The 21658-nt window shown below is 44.3% G+C and overlaps 1 protein-coding gene across 2 annotated transcripts; it reads left to right on the top strand.

Annotated features, from left to right (window-relative positions):
• Positions 1–51: 51 nt before the first annotated feature.
• On the top strand, positions 52–21454 carry COPB2 (coat protein complex I subunit beta 2). Of its 2 annotated transcripts, XM_078607971.1 has the most exons (23): positions 52–140; positions 1780–1917; positions 3908–3994; positions 4843–4969; positions 5612–5760; positions 7124–7270; positions 7591–7690; positions 8525–8667; positions 9306–9505; positions 9955–10065; positions 11075–11163; positions 11521–11627; positions 11848–11991; positions 12487–12617; positions 12783–12990; positions 13547–13657; positions 13970–14184; positions 15634–15726; positions 16262–16439; positions 18141–18212; positions 18459–18707; positions 19752–19796; positions 20392–21454. In XM_078607971.1, exons 1-23 carry the CDS (start codon positions 138–140, stop codon positions 20473–20475), a joined length of 2931 nt encoding a protein of 976 aa, XP_078464097.1. In that variant the 5' UTR covers positions 52–137; the 3' UTR covers positions 20476–21454. The 2 variants fall into 2 exon arrangements, with proteins under 2 accessions (XP_078464097.1, XP_078464100.1); XM_078607974.1 differs by lacking the exon at positions 18459–18707.
• The last annotated feature ends 204 nt before the right edge of the window (positions 21455–21658 follow it).

Below are 21658 nucleotides of genomic sequence, written 5' to 3'. Positions count from 1 at the left end.
ACGACGCGGGATCCACATCTCGCGATAGCTCGTGCCGGATCCATTCACTTGTGAGCAGTCACCGAAGTCTCGCGAGAGCTGGACCCGGGTACTTCCACGTCAGACAGTCTTGGTGGGGCCGCATCAGCTGAGACGCAATGGTGAGTGGCACATCTATTAGCATTACAATCAGTGCCGCTGCAATCACACAAGTTAACACAACAGTCAACAATGACAGATGTCGGTAGTGAGCGTTTGGGCGACAGCGATTATAGTCGCACTCCTCACGCGTCGAGGTTAGTTGGTTTGGGGTCTGGCCTAGGCGAAGCCCATCGTGGGCCGTCTGTAGTCTGAGCAGTATTTGATTTAATTTAACTTTTATTTTACAACATAAAACCTCTTTATGCTTGTTTTATTCTGCCTTATTAACATGTGGAGGTTGTGAGATTAGATCCCTACCTTGTGTAACGTGACGTGAGTTACAGCGTATACAATACCTTCAAAGAGGTGGTGTGGTGGGTAAGGTGGTTCATCATGGCCATGTCGGACACAGTCGCCGCTGAGATTCTCGATTTGAGCTCTGGGTGAGGGGGTCTCTGTTTTACCGTGTCCACCGAGCACCATGTCAGAGTTACCTTGCTGGCTTCTCAAGTGGAGCGTGCATTGACATAACCCAGCGGTAGCGCATTTTACAAAGGTTTATGGTTCGATTCCGGAAATAGTTAATTGGGAAACAGCGATCAATCGTCGCCAACTACTGCGGAAGCTTGGCAGGACCCTCCTGAAAAGGGTTGCGACTCTGTGAGCATTTCCGAACTTATGCATAATGATGATGATGGACGATTACCAGGGGTCTTCATTGCGGGCCACTGAGGGCCGCCAGTGCGGCCCCTGACGCATCCCGTCACGCTGTCTCAAACCCAATTGTCTCAAATGCGTGGCGGCCCTCACACTGATGATGTCTTAACGGCTAAAGTGTCTTGCGGTGAGTGCTGAACACTGTTTGGTGTTGCTACCATTCAGCAAACGCATCTGTGACAGGGCATGGTAGAAGATGCGACACTGATTGTGGGCAAGAGGCAATGGGAGGGAACTCGGAAGTAATTACGTGGCGTTACTTTCTCGGGGGCATTGTCCAACAGAGGAGGGTGCTTCACAGTGTTCTCTTGGAAGAACAAAGTCTGTCCTGTATGTAACTAAGGCGACGAACTTCAAACCTTTTCCATTAACATTACCCAAAAAATATTATTGTAATGGGTGGGTATGTATACAATTCAACTTTCAGAGCTATTGATCTGCGAAATCACTTGCATCTGAATCTCACACGATACAATACAATAACATTTTGTGGTAAAAATATAAGAATATTTTTTTACGTGGTTATTTATTTCGTGAAGGCCTTTACATGTGACGATCATGCAGTGAGAGGGCCAGATGGTGATTTAGCAACACAGGAATTTTCCTTTGTATTTTTCTCAAGTATATTCAGTTTAAGCATGGAAAAGATTTGAGAAAATATGAGATACAAATTATATTATTTAAAACTGCTCCATTATTATTTGACTGCATAAATCATGTGAAGTGTTTTTTTTTCTTTCCTTGTGTTAATTTAAGTCACATAAAGCGATTAGTGTTACAGTAGCAGAAATAATATAACATAAAGTGTGGCACTTTGGTCAGCGCACTTAACGTTCAGTTCGACGGGCATGAGTTAAAATCACAGTTTCGTATCAACACTTTGTGGGAAATGAAGTGCTGCACCCAGCTCCAGGTATAATTGCCGCGTTTACTCCCCTACAGCCGCTGCGACTGGAGATAAAGCGCAAGCTAACAGCACGCTCGGACCGCGTGAAGTGTGTGGACCTACACCCGAGCGAGCCATGGATGCTGGCCAGCCTCTACAACGGCAGCGTGTGCGTGTGGAACCACGAGACGCAGGTGCGCCTGTGCTCGCGCTTCTTCATTGACGCGGCCCTGGCAGTTTGTGCCGTTGAACAGCATGCGATTGACTGTGCGAGTTGTTATATACAGTCCCCTACCATTGCCATGGGATATACATACAGTGGTACCTCGGTATGCGTCGCTAATTCGTTCCAGAAGGTAGGAGGACTTATACCGAAAATGACGTATACCAAACGAATTTTTCATCATAAGAAATAAAGGGAAAGGAAATAATTCGTTCCAGACTATAATAAATGATATTTTATATGGCTTATTATACATTAATGGGGTTGTATAAAATAATTTAGACACTACTTGTTACTAAAATGCATACATAAATGAAAAGAAATGCATAAATAAATAAAAAACTAAAATAACTTAACTTTTCCTTGCTAAGAGGAGTTGATAACCTACGAGGATGGTGGTGAGGAAGGGGAGGAGGAGGAGATGCTATTTTTTGGAAGGAGAGTCCCCTACCATTAACTTCAGGAAGCTGAAATTCTGGAGTTTTTTCTCTTTCTCTTTTCTGTCTTTTTTCTTGACTTGGACTTGGTTGAGGCTCACCAGGTTTGAGTTTTACTAAAAACCTGTCCATTGAAGTTTGTTTTTGCCTTCTTCTAAGAATGTTCCTGAAGTGTGACATTGTCTGGTAATTCCACACAATTCTGTTACGGCTTGTTAGAGCCGTAACAGTATTGTGTACGCGGGTACTGTACGCGATGACTCATCCCGACCCATACAAGTTCTAGCAAGCGCGTCGTATCCCAAGCAAGACGTCGTATCTCAAGACATTTTTTTCTCGTCAAAACACGACGTATACCAAATTCGACGTATTCCAAAGCGGTCGTATACCGAGGTATGACTGTATTGTCACCATTCGGGGTCATCATAGGGCGGTGAGATGGCGCAGTGGTAGGACATTCTCTTCTTGTTGTAAAGGTTTGTAACTTACTCACAAATCACTTATTTGGAAAACAGCAATCGCAACCGATTGGAAAAAAAACTTAGCAGGGATTACACAAATAACTATTTGTCCTTACTGCAAAAACTTAACAGGACCCTCCTGAAAAAGTCTTGAGACTGAATGAGGCTTTCTTGGGTTAACAATGGAGTCATAACATGAACATTATTTCTTTGTCTTGTTTGTACAAATACGATGACATCTGAGATGTGACATCTGAGATGTCATCTTATTTGCACCGTCTCCCCTCTTTTATATGGTTTGTCTAGTTTCATTTTTCTCAGTTGAAATGTCTGTCTGAATTCTTCTGTTGTGTTTATTTTGTCCATTACTCTGCAGGAAACACTCATAAAATGTATAACAATCTAAACTAGTAGACTCTTAAATCGCACGATTTGATCTATGTCTAATGAGCGACTTCCGTGACACGTCATGTAGAGGGTACTTATTTATTTCTCACACTGGGCACCACACAGGCCAACACTTATTCTTCTCACTCTTAGTACAACACTTAGATATTAACGTCTCTACTGGCTATACACAGCCGATCACTCGGCGTGGTCCCACCGCTCTCATTCGGCTACGCTGCTGGCTGGCGGCGTGACGATGATGGCGATGGAAACCCCGCAGGAGGTCTTCCACGTGGCCAGATGACTGAGAGAGATGTCGGCGAGCAGCGACGCAGTCAGGACCCAAGACCCCACCCACGAGCCCTGGGTCCGCTCCCCCTTATATCCCCCCAGGCGTGGCTAGGCCCCGCCTCCGGCCACACCCTCTCGTGGTACCTTCTAGCAGGTTACGGAGTATCTCGGCTCACCCCACCTGTTACCTGTGCCCCAGATACCTCTCCTTCTTTGATTGGTTGTTACTTTAACCGTGCCCGTACCCGTGATTCCCTTTCCCGGCCAGCAGGTGTCACCCTGTCATTACATATGTATTGTGAGCCTAAGATATATTGTAGTCTACAAATTGTTATATACCTGCTATTGTTACGTATCTGCTATTGTCTGTTTATTTTGTGTGTAGACGCTGGTGAAGACGTTTGAGGTGTGCGACCTGCCGGTGCGCGCTGCCAAGTTTGTGGCTCGCAAAAACTGGATGGTTGCTGGCTCGGTGAGTGTCATGTTTTGCTGAGTGAGTTTTACTTATATTGAGAGTGCTGATGAGTTTTCACATTTGTACAATCAGGCCCAGTGGTTTAACTAACCTCCACTTGCCAAGGCTACAACTACCAAGAGCTTTGTTTTCCAATGTAGCTGTCCATGCACATGGATACTAGATGTTGCTAAATCCCGTTGATCAATTTGAGGGAAGAGGTTCGTGAAGTATGTATTGAATTGTGTTGTGTTTGTGATGTCACTTGTTATGTTTGGATTGCCATTCACTATTATTTCCATTATGAGGACCAAGTGGGCCAGTATGCAATTGGAAATCAGAAATTGACAGTAAGAAATACCTTACCAGTTTTTAATCGATGTGTACTACTGGCTGTAACAAATATAGTTCGGATGTCATCATTTACGGAAAATACATAACAAAAACTGAAAAGTGGAATTACACTGAGACACTGAAAGGGGAGAACACATGGATGAGAGAACATACACCGGTCAATGGCAACATACATACATACAAACAATTAAGTAAAGAAAGTGTATTTGTGCAAGATACGTCACAAAAAGGGATGATGGATGATGGTCAAGAATAATAGTGGCGTGGCAGCCGAGGAATGGATCGTGTCCAAAAGAATGTCCACCGAGGAGATGAAGCGATGAAATCCATTTGTGTACAGTTGCTCGGTGGATTGTTGCATCGCAAGGACCGTAAGAAATGAGTGCAGCTTGGCGGATACCTTCATCCACCAGTGGATTGATCATGGTGGACAATGATGATATATTACATGAGCGACCCTGGTCACAGTGGGAATGAGTTTAAATTTCTTTGTGTATTGTTTGTGCCCTCAGGATGACATGCAGATCCGTGTATTCAACTACAATACGCTGGAGCGTGTGCACATGTTCGAGGCTCACTCGGATTATATACGCTGCATCGCCGTGCACCCGAGCCAGCCCTTCCTACTCACCAGCAGTGGTGTGTGGCGCCCTCACAGACACTGTCGGAAATTTCCATCGCAGTGCTGATGATGACTATAACCCTGTATTCTTAGGGAGGGTGACATATCATAGTGGTATATTCTTTGGGTCTTTCGGTAAAGTCACGTAGATAGGTTCAAAGAAAATATTAGTTTTTTTGTTATTTGCTTTGAACCTATCTACATGACTTTACCGAAAGACCCAAAGAATATGAATTCCTGCAGTCATGAAAGCTTTAAGTCATCATAGCGGTAGCGTGTTAACTACTTGTTACAGATGTTCTCGGTTCGAAGCTGGCAGGCCTCCCTGGTTAATCATGCAGGTGTATTGACAATAAAATACTACGCACCGTATGCTCCAATCACAACATTCAAGGAAGCGCAGACCATTGTGTGCTGGTGTCATGTTTCAAATTTGACCAAATTTGAACTACTTGCACATTACTTGATTTGTAAAGAGCGAATTGTTTCCTGCTGATTTGGAAAAATTAGCAGGACCCTTCTGAAAAAAAGTCCTGAGACTTTCCTGGGTAAACATGTGGAATGAGAAAAATTGGAAACGGTCAATTGCCACGTGAGACCAGCCAGGCTTACATGGGGTTAATTTGTGCACGGGGTTAATGTGTGGCGCGGTGCTGCAGATGACATGCTCATCAAGCTGTGGGACTGGGAGAAGAAGTGGACGTGCTCACAGGTGTTTGAAGGCCACACTCACTACGTCATGCAAATTGTCATCAACCCTAAGGACAACAACCAGTTTGCCAGCGCTTCGCTCGACCGCACCATCAAGGTACAAAACTACGTGGATTTATAAAGTATATGAATGTGACCACATCTCAAGAAACGAAAACTACACATTTGTCGATTGTAGCAAGAGTGGCACAGTGATGACGTTTGTGTCTCGCATCAAGAAGAACCTGGATTCGATTTCTGACTGGGTGCCTTTTTGCGTGGAGTTTGTACGTGCTCCCCCTGTCTTGCATGGGTTTCCTCCAGGTTCTCTTTTTTCCTCTCATAGCTAGAAAAAATACAATGTAACTGGTATTGGCCAAATGTCCCAATATTGAAAAATCTGCAGATTGCAGGCACACCTCACTTCGTGTGACAATATATAACGCTGATACGTTATAGCACTCTTTGTCCTGGAGACAAAGTTTGCAAAAATAATCTACAAAGCGCTTATGAGTGAGAATATGCAGCAGTGCTGGCCTTGCAAATGTACCCGCCCCCACAATCTACTCAGCCAATGAGACCGACTTACACTCTCAGCCAACCAGACCCCGCACCCTCTGATTCGATTATAATGATTCGTTGTCATGATTATATACAAATCTAAATGTTTCACCAGATGAGAACTCACGAGACCAGGATAGTCTCAGGTTCCACCTTAAAGAAACCTCACCACAGAAATGTAGACTGAGGGCATCACTAAGATCACGGAGGTCCTGGAGCTCTTCTCCAAGTGACCCAGATTGGGAGCGCAGCAGCGTCTCCAAACTCGTCTCCCACTGCTGCCTTGCAAGAGAAGTACAGTGGAATACACTCCTGAGTACAGTACATAATACTAATGTTATAATGGAACAATGTTTGTTTAACACGGAGGCTTTCGCGACTAATATCATCCACACCGGTGGTGCTGTACTAGCGACGAATTGGCACGTTCTGTTTATGTGACAACCCTTACTAGTTGGCTGTGTCGGGTGGTGGCGGGTTTTAACAACACATTTATATATTTACGTCATCTAACCCAAAAACCTCTATTTTGGAACAATGTTTACTTTGTATTTTATTCATGCTATTACCGATACCCCAATGAAACATTCATATTGCTTATACGAAAGAAATAACGCTGTCAGGAATCCATCCCCATATATGCAATGGTATAATGACCCCTTTTGGTGCTGATTTGTTCATGCTCACTTTTCCAGGAACGCATCTTGAGCACTAAGCGAGGTTTGCCTGTACTCAATTGGGAATTATTTGTGGAATTGCCCCTTGCTGCTAAAAGTAGGCAGGACCCTCCTGAGAAAGATCTGTGAATCTCCGTGAAAATTTCCAGAGTAAATTTGTGTAACAGTCATAATAATAATAAAATATGAATGTGTGTGGGATGTGTGTGCTTCTGCGTTGGGACACCGTGCCGCCCCGTGTAGGTGTGGCAGTTGGGTTCGTCCACCCCGAACTTCACTCTGGAGGGACATGAGAAAGGGGTCAACTGCGTCGACTACTACAGCGGTGGCGACAAACCCTACCTCATCTCGGGTGCCGATGACCGCCTGGTTAAAATCTGGGACTACCAGGTACTGAAGATGGAAGTGTGAGGAGTGAAATGTAAACTCTAACCCCTTGAAAATGAAATGTTATATTTCAAGGGATTATCCATGTTAAAATTTTAAATTGATAAATAATTGTATTTGCTTTTTCAGCTGACATGAATTTTGTCCTATGAATATACTTGCCCCCACCATGGGAATGTGAAATTCCCACTACTGCCTAAGGGCTCTAAACAAGAGATAAGCATTGCTCACATGAGTTGGAAATCACTTTGACTTGAAATTCGTTTTTTTAAATAATGGTAGTCGATGAGCGGGACGTGCTGCCCTGCCTGGTTTTACTGCAGAACAAGACGTGCGTCCAAACACTGGAGGGGCACGCACAGAACGTGTCGTGCGTCTCCTTCCACCCCGAGCTGCCTATCATCATCACCGGCTCCGAGGATGGTGCGTTGTACGCACTCAACATTCGGTGGTGGTCTAAGTGAAGTTTTCCAGGCTGGACCGCATGTTGGGTATTTGTGCTCAAGATTTCACCAAGAATTGCTGACTGCAGGCATCGTCAGGAGTTGAATTGGTGGTAGGGAGTTAATTGTGGTGCGTGTGTTTTTATTGTTTCCTTGTGCGTCAATTTACTTTTCAGCATTGGCCTGTCAAGTGTCATTTAAATAAAAATTCCATGTGTTTAGCTTCAGTTTCATAAATATAATTAGTTATTTACAAATATATTTTTAATTTTACACAAACCTCGCCCGGGCTTCTCTAAATCCGCTTAAAAAGAATGAGTACACAGTGTTCTGGGGAGACAAAGGTGGCTGAATATGGTGTTGACCACACCCCACCACCTCATGTGCCTTAAAAGGTGCTTGCGAGCAGCACTTGCCCCAGCAGAATCTGAAGAAACCATTTCATATGCAAGAGCGACGTGGGTCACCAAAATGGAAAAAGGAACATAAAATAACTACAGCAATGAAAAAATATAAATTGAAGCAATAACATCAAATACTAATCGGCAAAAAACAACCACGTCACAGAGCAGAATGTAAATAGGAAATAAACATAAAATGAAATGCTGAAGTGAACGATGGCTCTGTTGATTACTTTTAAAAACTGTTCAGAGTAAAATGAAGCTACAGAAACATAAGAATGGATATAGGGTGATTATTGCACTGTTGTTACGCAAAGAGACGAGGATCTATCTATTTTCGTGATGTACAATGCTTTGAGTACCTGTAAAAAGTCGCTTTATGAACACATTAGTATGTGTACTGTGGTGTGCAGGTACGGTGCGAATCTGGCACTCAAGCACCTACCGTCTGGAGAGCACGCTAAACTATGGCATGGAGCGCGCCTGGTGCGTGTCTGGACTGCGTGGCTCCAACACCATCGCCCTGGGCTACGACGAGGGCAGCATCATTGTCAAGGTGCCCCTCCTGACTCCCCAACTCGTGCTGCGCACACACGCGCCTGTTCACCCACCCTGTGTTATACCGAGTGAGGTGTCATCCAAGGACGTCATAGCCTTATTTCTTTGCTTCCAAGGAGATGGTTGGCAGCCATTGGTGGCATGGTGTGCTCAGGATATTGCATTGTGATTCCTGCTTGAAACACACTGCAATAATGTAAAAAAAAAATGTTATATCATAGCATTAATTGCAAATCGTATCACAAAATGTCAAAATGTTTTCCTGGATTATACTCAACTTCTTGGCTGTTGTCCTAAAGTGGTTCTGTGCAGATTCAATCGAAACACGTATAAAATTGCTCAATTTGGTTGTGATAATTTTTGTTCAACTTACCTGTTTGAGCTTAAACATTAATAGGCGTGTTGAACACTCACACCCCATGACAATTTAATTTGTTTGGTTATGTCGGGTGGTGGGAGGGTCTTACGACATGAATTTAGCAAGATTCAGAAGCAACAATGTTCCATTGTTGAACACAAGGTACTGCACAACCTTGGGAGCGAGTGTGCAACAACGTTACGTGCAGGAGACCTGCACCGTTGAGAAGTGGAGCTGCCCGCTGAGCTCGCTGCTGCCGTTTTTGCATGGTGCTGCAGTTGGGACGCGAGGAGCCGGCCATGTCGATGGACTCGAGCGGCAAGATCATCTGGGCGAAGCACTCTGAAGTGCAACAGGCCAATCTGAAGGCCATGGGCGAGGCGGAGATCAAGGATGGCGAGCGGCTGCCTCTAGCTGTCAAGGACATGGGGAGCTGCGAGATTTACCCACAGACTATCTCGCACAACCCCAACGGCCGGTGAGGCCAGCTGCTGGTGCTGTGTTCGTGCTTTCAGACACATTTTCTAAGGAAGCCAGTAGACTACCTATTGTTATTTTCAGGAAATATAGTGGTTGGCTACAAAGGGATATACATTTGAAACACGCTTGGCTGTGTAATGATTAACACAGTTGGCTATGTACGGTGTGAAAGAAGTTCATCATACTTAATGTTATTTCCGAGACATTTGCTCATGTTGAATTTGGCCGATTTGACGTACCATACTGTACTGATAAGGAACGAGCAACAATACAAATAAAATGTAAAAAAATAACAAGAAATGACTTTAATCAAATTCACTGTATGACAAATTTTAAGACAATTTAATGTCACCACTCGTAGCGAAAATGTATAATTAAACCTGTGTTTAAGATTGACACCTGTGAAATAGCTGCTAACGTCGAGCGACGGTGCGTGTGTGGCGCCAGGTTCGTGGTGGTGTGCGGTGACGGGGAATACATCATCTACACTGCCATGGCTCTGCGCAACAAGACCTTTGGCTCGGCGCAGGAGTTTGTCTGGGCCCACGATTCGTCTGAGTAAGTGCCGCTGTCTCGGGGGGCCCTCGCGAGAGCCGATGGCCGGGGGGTTTGGAGGGTTTCCTGCATGTGGGATCAGCGGTGGCGGGGTTGGCTGGCATGGCAGCAGGCAACTTATCACCATTGTCCAGAACAAAATGTGGTCCGCAGTGGTTCATTGTCAGTCAAGATCTGGTTGAACTCTTTACCTAAATGATCACATGTTTCTTAAGCTTAATCAGGACTAGAAAATACATTTTTATCCAAATTTGTTTTGTGATTGACCCGAAATTGGAAGTGATGGGACTCATTTGACAATCACTTCCACGTTTTTCCTGCCAAAAATAGCCATACGTGGCATCAGGTACTGTCACATTAGCTAGCGTGCTGACACATACATGGGGAACAATGTAAATTATCTAAAAATTATAAGATACGAAATTGTCCTGAAAACTCGATATGTTTTCACCTGAAACTCATCCCTATTTAAGTGGGGTTTTCCATGATGCTGCTTGCCTTCATGGAGTCGGGCGCATGGTGGTTCACACTTCTAGCCCAGTGTGATGGAAGGCATTGTACTGCTGTGAATCATTAAGCTTGAGTTTCAGTAGTAGGTTTACGGTGTGATTTGTAATTAAAGTACAATATCACAATTGGGATTACATGTAGTGATGATTACACATTGCAATCATTACACCCCACTGGCAGGCTAATTACCCCTTTGCAGCTCGGTGCTGAGAGGCTTCGTGGTGCCCCAGACTAAAAACAGTGCACCGAGGTGTTTTGTCACATTATGGATGCAATACAAATGCAAGTACATTATCACTATTAATGCCTGTTGGCCAATGGTCTTCATATATATAGTACTTCTTTCAGCTGATACAATTAATTAGTGCTCCATGTTCTACTCATCTGAGTCTTTAATGGTTTCCAGCAGATAGGATTGAAGAACTTGAGGGTGTTAGTACTTTGGTTGTGGGTTATTTGCGACCCCACTTAGATTTTCTCACATGCATGTCTTACGCTTTAGGTACGCTATTCGAGAGAACAGCAGCACTGTGAAACTGTTCAAAAACTTCAAGGAGAAGAAATCTTTCAAACCCGACTTTGGAGCAGAAGGTAATTGAATTGATCGCGAACGTCACTACTTCACTAAATTCAACAAAATATTCATAAATATAAGTGACATGATCAATGAGCAGCCAATACTCCGTCACATATCTGTCCCTCCACATAAAAAAACAAGTGTGTTTTACACATCTCATTGGCCAAACGGCCTTCTGGGAGTGCATAACTGGACTTGCTTTAAGTAAGCCTGACTCTACTGATGAAAAACTGGATTTTGAAACCATTCCGGAGCTTGTTTGAACCTATGCTGCTTAATTTATCCACTCCCAGACGCAATGTGCCCTCTCCTAACATGGCTCTGCCTGGGTGATTAATACGTGGGTTTGCGTGATTGATGTCCTCTGCCAGGAATCTACGGCGGCTTTCTGTTGGGTGTGCGCTCCATGAGTGGGTTGGCGTTCTTCGACTGGGAGAGCACAGAGCTCGTCCGACGCATTGAGATTCAGCCCAAAAATGTATTCCACACTCGTCCACACACTCATATTCTCACTCACTCACTAGTATACTCACAGTGGTACACTTACTACCTAAAACTCTCAAGTAATATTGACAAACAGGCAACACATGCCTTTAAAGGTGGTGGCAAATTATTTTGTTGCTTCCATTTAGTGCTAAATTAGACTCTGAATTAAAAGGCATTGTTACTTGTGCTCTCTTTTCATTTTCCAACCATAGATCTTCTGGTCGGATTCTGGTGAGCTGGTCGCCTTGGCAACGGAGGACTCCTTCTTCATCCTGCGGTACCACTCGGAGAAGGTGGTGGCTGCACAGGAGACGCACCAGGGCGTCACAGAGGATGGCGTCGAGGATGCGTTCGAGGTGCCTTAGCGTCTACCGCCACTCCCCCTGCCACCAGGCACAGTGGCAGAGAATGCACCGTGATGAAAGTAACCCTTCTGAATCTATATCACGTGGCTGCAAAACAGAGGCTGAGGTGGTTCAGAGGTGCTCAATAATGATCGGTTAGGTTGTCCTGGTTAATCCTGCTGGTGCATTAACTATAAAATACTATGTGCACCTACGTCGCAGTGGACATTAAAGATCCCATGATGTAGTTTTAAGAAGGGTAGGCCTTTGTGTGCCGGTATCGTGGTCCATATATGCCAAATTATAAAAATTACTCACTAATTACTTGATTGGGAAACTGTAAATCAAAAATTGAGTCTCCTGAAAAAGAGTTTTGAGACTCGGTGGGGCTTTCCTGGGTAATCAAGCTTAACAATAATAATAATAGTGATGGTTGTAACTAGTGTACCATCGGCAGCACAACGACTGGCGCTGGCGAGAGAGGTTACTGAGATGATGGTCTCTCAGGTGCTGGGCGAGATCCAGGAGGTGGTGAAGACCGGCCTGTGGGTCGGGGATTGCTTCATCTACACTAACTCAGTCAACCGCCTCAACTATTACGTGGGCGGCGAGATTGTCACCATTGCGCATCTGGACAGGTAAAGACTTTCCAGTTTACGCCGAACTCCAGCTTACTTGAGTCTGGCTCCGGCTCCGAAAGGTTTTTACCATAAAGTAACATTTAAATAAATGCAACTCATTGATTCTCGTTGTTGCACTCTCTTTCACACATAATTCCTCCCTGCGGCGGCGTCGCCATGTAGGACGATGTACCTGCTTGGCTACATCCCCAAGGACAACCGGCTGTACCTGGGCGACAAGGAGTTGAACATGGTGAGCTATTCGCTGCTTCTGTCCGTGCTGGAGTACCAGACGGCCGTGATGCGGCGCGACTTCGACATGGCCGACAAGGTGCTGCCCACGATCCCCAAGGAGCAGCGCACGCGCGTCGCTCACTTCCTGGAGAAGCAGGTGAGCAAGACTGGATGGAGAAACGAGGTGGGGGAGAGTGACAAGGGCGGGGGAGAGTGTGGCACAGTGGGATTGAAGCGATGAGGTGGGAGAGAGTGAGATGGTGGAGAAAATAGTAGGATGAGGTTGGGCAAAGTGTGATGAAGCAGGGGTAAAGCGACCAAGTGGGGAGAGAGTGATGATTGAGAAGAGAGTTTTATGAGTTTAGGCAGAGTTCGTTGAAGAAGAAAAGAGTGCAATGCTGGTCAGAAAAGAATGTAGTAAGGTGGGGATTGTGAGGCTGTTTTCATGGCAAAAATATCATGAAGATGTTTGGCAGAGCATGATGAGGCAAGGATAGAGCGATAAGGCGGAGGTGAATGTGATATGTTATGAGATAGGGAAAAAGTGTGATAAGGTGTGGTGATGGACAAATTAGTGTAATGAGAGTGTGAAAGAGTGATGAAGCAGGTAAAGAGAGCGTGAAATGGGAGGTGAGGCCTGCAGACTGAGTGCGCGATCGCGTGCCCCCCACTCTAGTGACGTGTGTTCGTGGGATTTTCGATTTTCCTTACAGGGATTCAAGTCGCAGGCGTTGGCCGTATCATGTGACCCCGAGCACCGCTTTGAGTTGGCGCTGCAGCTCGGGGAATTGAAGATTGCGTACCAGCTCGCCACCGAGGCAGAGGTACCCAACCCCTTTTCATATAGTGTCATTGCCTGAAACTTTACCAACTGAAATGTTGCATTTGGGGTGGCCAGGTAGCTCTTTGAGAGCAATGAGCCAGAACCATCGAGGTCCTGGGTTCGAACCCAGGAAACCATTCAACCAGCTTCTGAAGTGTTGTGAGTTGGCCTCTGCCCATTCACCAATAACTGCACAAAAAACCCTCATTCTGCAGATGTAAGAATTAATATGTAAAATACTTAACTTGTCTCTTTATATCTTCATTTTCCGGTCTTCTCCATATCTGTTCCAAACCCTCCACTCCTTCATCAGTCTGAGCAGAAGTGGAAGCAGCTGGCGGAGCTGGCGACGTCCCGCTGTCAGTTCCAGCTGGCGCAGGAGTGCCTGCACCGTGCGCAGGACTACGGCGGCCTGCTTCTGCTCGCCACGGCCTCGTCGGACCAGGCCATGGTGACGCGGCTCGCGCAGGGCGCGGAGCGCGATGGCAAGAACAATGTCGCCTTCCTCTCCTACTTCCTGCAGGGGAAGTGAGTCTCTGATAACGATAATTAATAATTTAGTACGTATATCCTCGTAACACAGGGCTATCACAAGAAGGTGCTGCTGTGATTCACAGACAGTCTGCAATAGTTTCATAGGGAGGCGATGTTGCTCAGTTTCCAAATTTGCAGATAAGTTTCGAATTTGATCATGACTGAGGCACACAGAGGCTCACTTTTAGAATGACGTTGTGGAATCTATAAATTCCACTGTAAGTGAAGAAGACGGCACGTATTTTACAGTGAATACACCTGCAGTAATAACCAGGACAGCCTGCGAACTTCTGCATCAAGGGACGAACACGCTACCACTGAGCCATGTGCCCGCCCCGTTGGGCCACGTCACTGCCGTTATCACCGTAAACTTGGGCAATGGCTTGGCCCAGCGGGAGCGCATTTGCCGCTCATTACAAAGGAACTGAACAAGCCACATTCTAATGCTGGTGCCTCATTAAAGAAGTTGAGGATCAGCAAGCATTTCCTGAATAAAATATTTATATTTGTGTTATGACCCCTGTAACCAGTGAGCCATTGGCAGCGCCATCACGAGTGCTGGGACGGTGACATGGTCGACCGGTAAAGCATTCACAGCTTGTTGCAAAGGTTCGCGCTTCGATCTGCTAGGCCACCTGGGTTAATACTGCGAGTATATGATCCATTGAATATTTTGTGCCGTCTGATTCACTCAAAGAAGTGCATGTTAAAAGCCCCTGTGACATCATTCGAATAAGGTAGGCTATTGTGTGGGTGCCGACATCACGGTCCAAATCTTCCAAATAAAAATAATCACTGCAAATATCTTCAATGGGAAACACATAGCAATCATCACCCCTCGTTACTAGCAAGACCTTTCACAATGAGTTGAGACTCAGTGAGGCTTTCCTGTGTAAATAAGCAGAGTAATAATCATCTTCACCAGTTGTGCCTTTCACATTCCTCATTGTCATAGTCATATTGTAGATTTGGCTGCTGGTAATGAGTGTGGTCAACTTTCAACTGGTGCATAAAGTTAACGAACATTTAGGTCTGCCTTTCAAAAATGATCATGAATTTCAAAAGTGAAAGGACGTACTGATTGACACCATCTGGCAATGCGCACACATTAGCTATTCAGGTAGTATAGGGTACCCCAAGGTTGTGTTCATTCATCCAGGGCAGGCAAAATAAGTACCACTTTTTGGAAACGGCAACAGTTGTCCTACAGATAGATTCACTTCCATCATAGGAAGGTGGAATTTCGATACTAGATCAGGGCTATTAACAGGTGTTAAGCTCTGCCTCAATGCTCATTTCAGCAGGAAATCACCAACTTTTGACGATCTTGTGGTGGGTGAAAAAAGTTATTTTTTGGAGATAACTTGAGTGAGGAAATACTTGACGTAACAATGCTCATGAAAGTCACCGCTTTAACGTCGTCCTGTCCTGTGTGCTTTGCAGCCTGGATAAGTGTCTTGAGGTGCTGATCAACACCAATCGCCTGCCAGAGGCGGCATTCCTCGCCCGCACATACTTGCCCAGCGAAGTGTCAAGGTGAATGATTCGAACACTTCTCACAGGGGGCTGCCTTCTTAGGTTGTTGTCCTTCGCTTAGGTTGTCCTTCCCCGCACCGCCAATGATCACGGTTGGCTACGTATGGTGTGAAAGAAGTTCAGCAAGCATGCATACATACATACATCTGTCTTGTTAGATCTAACCTCATTAGTCTTGAGCATGGCCTTATAGCATCAACATATATTACAGGCTTACGTTTTGGGCAATGGACCTTCTTGAGAGCACAAAATAAGAATTAATATCATTGTTGAGAATATAAGTAACAAAATAAGTAACCAGACAAATCACCTCTAATCCGTATCTGTCCCTCCATTTTCAATATATTTCACACATCCCATCAACCACACGGCCTTCCGTTTGTGCATCATTTCAGCAGCATAATTTACACATCTCATCGGCCACAAATCGAAAATGTATTAACGGTAACTCGTCCGTACCGCACTGCGCTGACGCGAGGAGGCAGTGAGGGAGCGCGGTCGGTGACGAGGGAGTGGGGGTGGCTGTGTGGCACAGGGTGGTGAAGCTGTGGCGCGAGTCGCTCGCCAAGAGCAACCAGAAGGCGGCCGACTCGCTCGCCGACCCTACCGAGTACGAGAACCTCTTCCCAGGCCTGCGCGAGGCCGCCGCCGGCGAACTCTACCTGCGCACTACGTCTTCTACACGGCTTGCGTGCCAGTACCCTCTTGTGACGGTCTGTACCCCCACTCAGCCTCCCCCCAGTCCTTGTGAATGATGATTCGTTCATGGTTGTGTTTGAAGTAATGCAGATATTTTATACTCGCCTTTTGCCCGTCCAAGGACGGGTGTATTGCAGTAAATCTGAAACTTGCAAGCGAAAAGCAGACCGCGACGTGATATTCATTGCATTAATGCGTGTGCAATTTGTAAGGCGCGGTGACACAAACCTATTTCATTTTAAGGTTATAATCCCTTGTTCATCATGACGTCCTTTTTACTTCTATGTCTCAATAGCGTTACGGAGATCGCGTGACGTGAGGGTTCTGCCTTTGTAGTGAGGGTCGTAAGTTGATGCCGAGGAGTGGGGGGGAGGAGGCGCCTCGGCCCCCCATGTGGAGTGACGTCAGCCGCTAATTATGAATGGGGGGGGGTGTCCATTTGGAGGATGTCACATTATTATTAATGAGGGGGGCTGTTCAACGTGGAGTGACGTCACGAGCTTTGCACACAGACATTCTTGGTTCATTATAGTCAGTAATAATAATGAGGGGGTGTGTCCATCTGGAGGACGTCACCTGCTCATGATTATTAATGAGCGGGGGGCTGGTTGATGTGGAGTGATGTCCCGAGCGTTTAAGGACAGACATTCCTGGGTGATTATAGTAGGTATTAACACGTAGCCAACATTTTGATTAATAATATATTTTTAATTTGTAATTATTTTTTGGAATTGGAGTACAATTTTAATTAATACATTTGTAATGGTTTATATCTAGTTCAAATCTGCTTGGTTGTTCCTGTGATATCACAACACCTTTTTAAGAAGCCGGCTCGGGTAACACATTTAAACTGAATTGCTGGTTTAGGAAGATGCTAAATTTGGTGATGGGAATTGTTATTAAACTTACTCGTGAGTTTAACCGATAATAATTGTCATGTTAAATGCTCTTAACCCATTATAATGTAATTTGTTTGGTTTCGTCGGGTGGTGGAGAGTTTCACAACTCAATTTTTACCAGATCATGATCTAACCCAAAAATCTATGAGGAGTCAAATATGTTTTTTTTATTAGTTCAAATATTTACCGAGAATATCCCTTGATGGAATGTCTCATTTGCAAGGGCATCCAAGGTGTCGATTGACACACAGCAAAAACTTAATGACACATCTACAGTTTAAAATCTATCACTTATACAGTATAAATTAATATAATGAATATCACACTCAATAAAATACATAATACATATGTAAATAATTAAATGGTGCATAGCGCCAGTTTAATTGAAATGTCCTCTTATCTGTAACAGTTGCAGATGTCATACAAATGTGTTATAATTAGAAATGTAGATTAGTTGAGACTTGCGGCATGTTTTAATGTGCCTGTGAGATCATTAAATGTTCACATATGTGAGTAGTATTTGACTTTTGTCAATATTTAAACATTTACAATGTGGGGTGGAATGGTGACAGTGCTTGACACTGGTGGCACAGTGAATCCTGTGATCTGAGTTTGATTCCTGGCCACGGTTTAACATCATTGGCGAGTGATTACTGAACCGGTTACTGGCAGTTATCGTCACTGCAAGTCGTGTACCCAGTGGCTGTGCGTGGTGGTGGTGCTGCTGCTGTGGGTATAAGGGAAGTCTCGGTTTGGGGTTGGTGAGATTCCTGAATGCACACGTGATGCTTTGATTTTTTTTGCTGTCCTTTGTAGCCAAACGAAGAACGCAACGTTCTTGAGGAGGCTAAGGGCTACACGCCCAAAGAGACGACAGCTGTTAAACAGGTTTGTGTTGCATTCAGAGTTTGCTCTTGAATGTTTCCAGAATGTTTTTGATGTACAGTACATGCATAGATTTTAATCACAGCCATTTGTATTGCTTTTTACGTTGTTGATTTACAGAACTTAAGTTGAACAGTTTAGTTTCCATTTTGTATTTTATGTTGTCATTTGTGTACCATCATTGGACAAGGAAAAGTGGCAATGTTGTTTCTGCCACTAAAGTTTTCTGCTCGCGGTTGGTTCCCGCAGTTGGTTGTTGGTGGCATTCAGGAAAAACCTACAATCGTGCAGGAGGAGGAAAAGGTGGAGGAGGAGGAGGAGGAGCAGGAGGAGGTGGAAGAGGAGGTGGAGGATGATGTGGCAGCGGAGGAGCAGGGAGAAAACGACAATGACCCTGATGATGATGCTGATGTTGTTGAGGACACGGATAAAAAACATCTTGAATTGGTCACCACTGACAGCGATGACTGCACACCCGGAGCTGGAGCCGAGGCAGCAGTGCGTGTCGACCTTAACCGCACAACGATCTAACGCCCCTCAGCACTTTCTGCAGGCCTCCCAAAATTCAAGCAGCCGCCTCACTTTTCCGTTTACCCCGCTTCTCTCTTCCTCACGTGTCCCCCTGTTGTGCACACCCCTATCTGTCGTATCTGCTAATTGGGAAAGTGTTCGAAACTGGAGTAACGGTCCATTTTTAGTGGCAGAATGTTAGAACGGGCAGTCATTGTATCTGCTATAGTTTTGAGTTTGTTTTGTTTAACCAAGTGAGGACTCGGGAGAGCAGGATAGTCTTATTACAAGAGTGACTTTTTGTCAGCAAAATTACGAGCAATATTAAATGTATGTCGAAATTCTTTTGCACCGTACAGAGCCAACCGTGATAATCAGAGTCCAATAATGAAGCAAATAGAAATCGGTTAAAAAAACAACATCGTTAAAGAATACACCTTAAATACTGCATAAACAAATCAATATTAAACATAATTATTTACAGGAACATAAAAATATAATTGGAGTTATTATTGCTTTAGTATGTAAATAGACAAGGGTATAAGTCCTCGTGATATGTAAATGTTATTTTAGCGTTAAATCCATTAATTTGGTCCAACGTGTAACTTGACTTCTACCTGCTTCTCTTGATCTCTTCTTTTGCATGGCTGGCGTTGTTGGAACGTGCAGCTCAAATCAAGCATTCCTATGGGATGCTGGACCGTGATGACCACCTAATCACTTTTACTCTTCCCTCTATAGCTTTCTTGCAGAATGGAGTCTTGCATTGCATCTGAAAGGCAACATTTTCCCTCCCAGTCTTTGAAGCTTAACGCTTTCCTCTAATTACCTTTGGAAAGCACATGTTTTTTTTTCTTTTACAGGTTATTTTTCACTCCTGCTGGTCTTTTGTTAATATGCGCATTTAAGGAAGGTGTTTTCCACTGCTGCATGCTGGCTTCAACTTTTTGACATGGGAAGAGCAATGCCACTGCCAGAAGCACATGCACAGTGGTGTGACTCGTAACCCAGTGAGCTCCTTTGTCTCTGCAGGACATCCACAAGAGTGAGCCTGTTGTTCTTTCAAAGGAGGAAAAGGTAAATTGAAAATCATATTAAACCACATTTGACGTACTGTATTGTTATTTACGACTTCCAGCAACTTATCCGGATCATATTTGACATAGCTTCAAGCAAAACGTCAGATTCAATTGCTACATTTGGTTGTGAGAAGTGTTCAACTTAACGGGAAACTAAAACTATAATAATGGCGCATTACACATTTGTGTGTCTGACAATTTTATTTGCCTCTTTTGCGTGGCCAGGAAGGTCTTACAACAGAAATTTTACTTGGATCATCATGGCCTAACACAAAAATCAAATATGAATCGTAATATTGGCTTCTGAAACCTACATATCAATGTAATTTGCCAGTTTTTGCAGCGCCTTGTAATCTAAGTACAGTGTGAGCTGCGTGTTTAGTTCTTCTCTCAAGCTTTCAGTAGCTGAATATTAAATGCCTGCAGATGCCTGCTATGAGTGGTGCATGGTGAAAGCTTAATTGCTTGAACGTGCAGCCCAATTCGGAAAACCACCCTTGGCTTTTTATTGGTATTGGGAAAGTCAACCAGGGAGTTTTGTAGCATATTGTTGGCAAGATGATGTGATGGTGATAACCGTGAAGATGTTGCAGGAGCTGGAGGAAGACCTGGACAACCTGGAGATTGACGAGAACATCGATACATCCGACATCAACCTCGACGAGGACTTTGAGTGACCTGGCGAACTTGACGACTTTGGTCTAGACTTGGGGGTGATGTCAATTTCTAAACAACGGGAGCTCATACTTTCCATAATGGCGAGGCTTGTCACGAATTGCCCCCCCCTCTCTCGCCAACCACCCTCTCTCGCCAACTACCTCCAGGCCTCATAATTCAATGACTTATGACTTGGATTTCATTCACTTCAAGAAACAATTTATGATCGTGTTGTGTAGAATCTATTGTGGCTGCAGAGTTATACATCAACTAAATACAACAATGTAAACGAATAATCAATTCCTATGCACGCAATCCGATGCATTGATCGTGTGCATAAGAATAGATTCAAATTAACGCCTCGCCACGTCTCTGAGCGGCACTCTTACACCGCAGCTGCATTCATCGTTTATCATTTTTGTAACTATAACAGAAAAAAAAACACTTAAGCTAATATTTTTCAAAACATTTTGGCAACCCTATTAGCGGACGTATGCTTAATTTTCGAATTTTGTATCTTCCTAAAAATATAAAGAGACGTTCAGGCTAGTAGATTTTAAAATGTGTTGAAATTATTAGATGTGGGGCATAACATGCTGCTGTCTTGTTAAGGGAGTTTCGGCGAATGTACACTTCCTTATGTTAATTATTTGTTGGCGTATATCATATTTTTTACTGCTAATATTGCAGCATTTGCCACATTTACTTCGGTGAACATTCTCAATCGCACATACAACCTAGCATAAATGAGGGGCCCAATTCAAGTGTTGGCGAAAGTGCCTTTACGTACGATTTTTCATGGTTTGGCTGTTTCGTCAATATAGGAATATGGCCTGTAGTGTAAAGGAACATTAATTAGTAATCACTCTTGTGTATTGCTACGAAAACCTGTTAATATGTTAAAATGTAAACCACTGGTTTTCATTTTTTGTTAAAAATGATGGCACCCCAATATACGTCTGCATATAGCTGTCACAATAAAGTGGTTTATGTATCTGATCGTTGCCATCTGCGTGTGTTTTGTAACATTTCTCATACAAGTGAAAATTCGGTTTTTTTCTATGATGGTGTTTTGTGTCCATTGGTGGCTGGGATTAGACCATTAAATCCCTATCATCGTTTTAAATCACAGGGTGACTTAAACTATGGTTCCCACCTTTTCCACTGTAGATGAAAACCCAGACATTTCGCAGCCTAGGTCAT

Source organism: Lampetra planeri, chromosome 28 (assembly GCF_965212315.1).
Source record: "Lampetra planeri chromosome 28, kcLamPlan1.2.h2, whole genome shotgun sequence".
Lineage (NCBI taxonomy): Eukaryota > Metazoa > Chordata > Hyperoartia > Petromyzontiformes > Petromyzontidae > Lampetra > Lampetra planeri.
This window is presented reverse-complemented; position numbering and strand designations above follow the sequence as displayed.

Coding starts and splice junctions, on each gene's coding strand:
- COPB2 (XM_078607971.1), top strand. Junction 1,918..3,907: donor TGTGGAACCACGAGACGCAG/GTGCGCCTGTGC, acceptor TTTTGTGTGTAG/ACGCTGGTGAAGACGTTTGA. Junction 18,708..19,751: donor GAGCTGGAGCCGAGGCAGCA/GTGCGTGTCGAC, acceptor TTGTCTCTGCAG/GACATCCACAAGAGTGAGCC.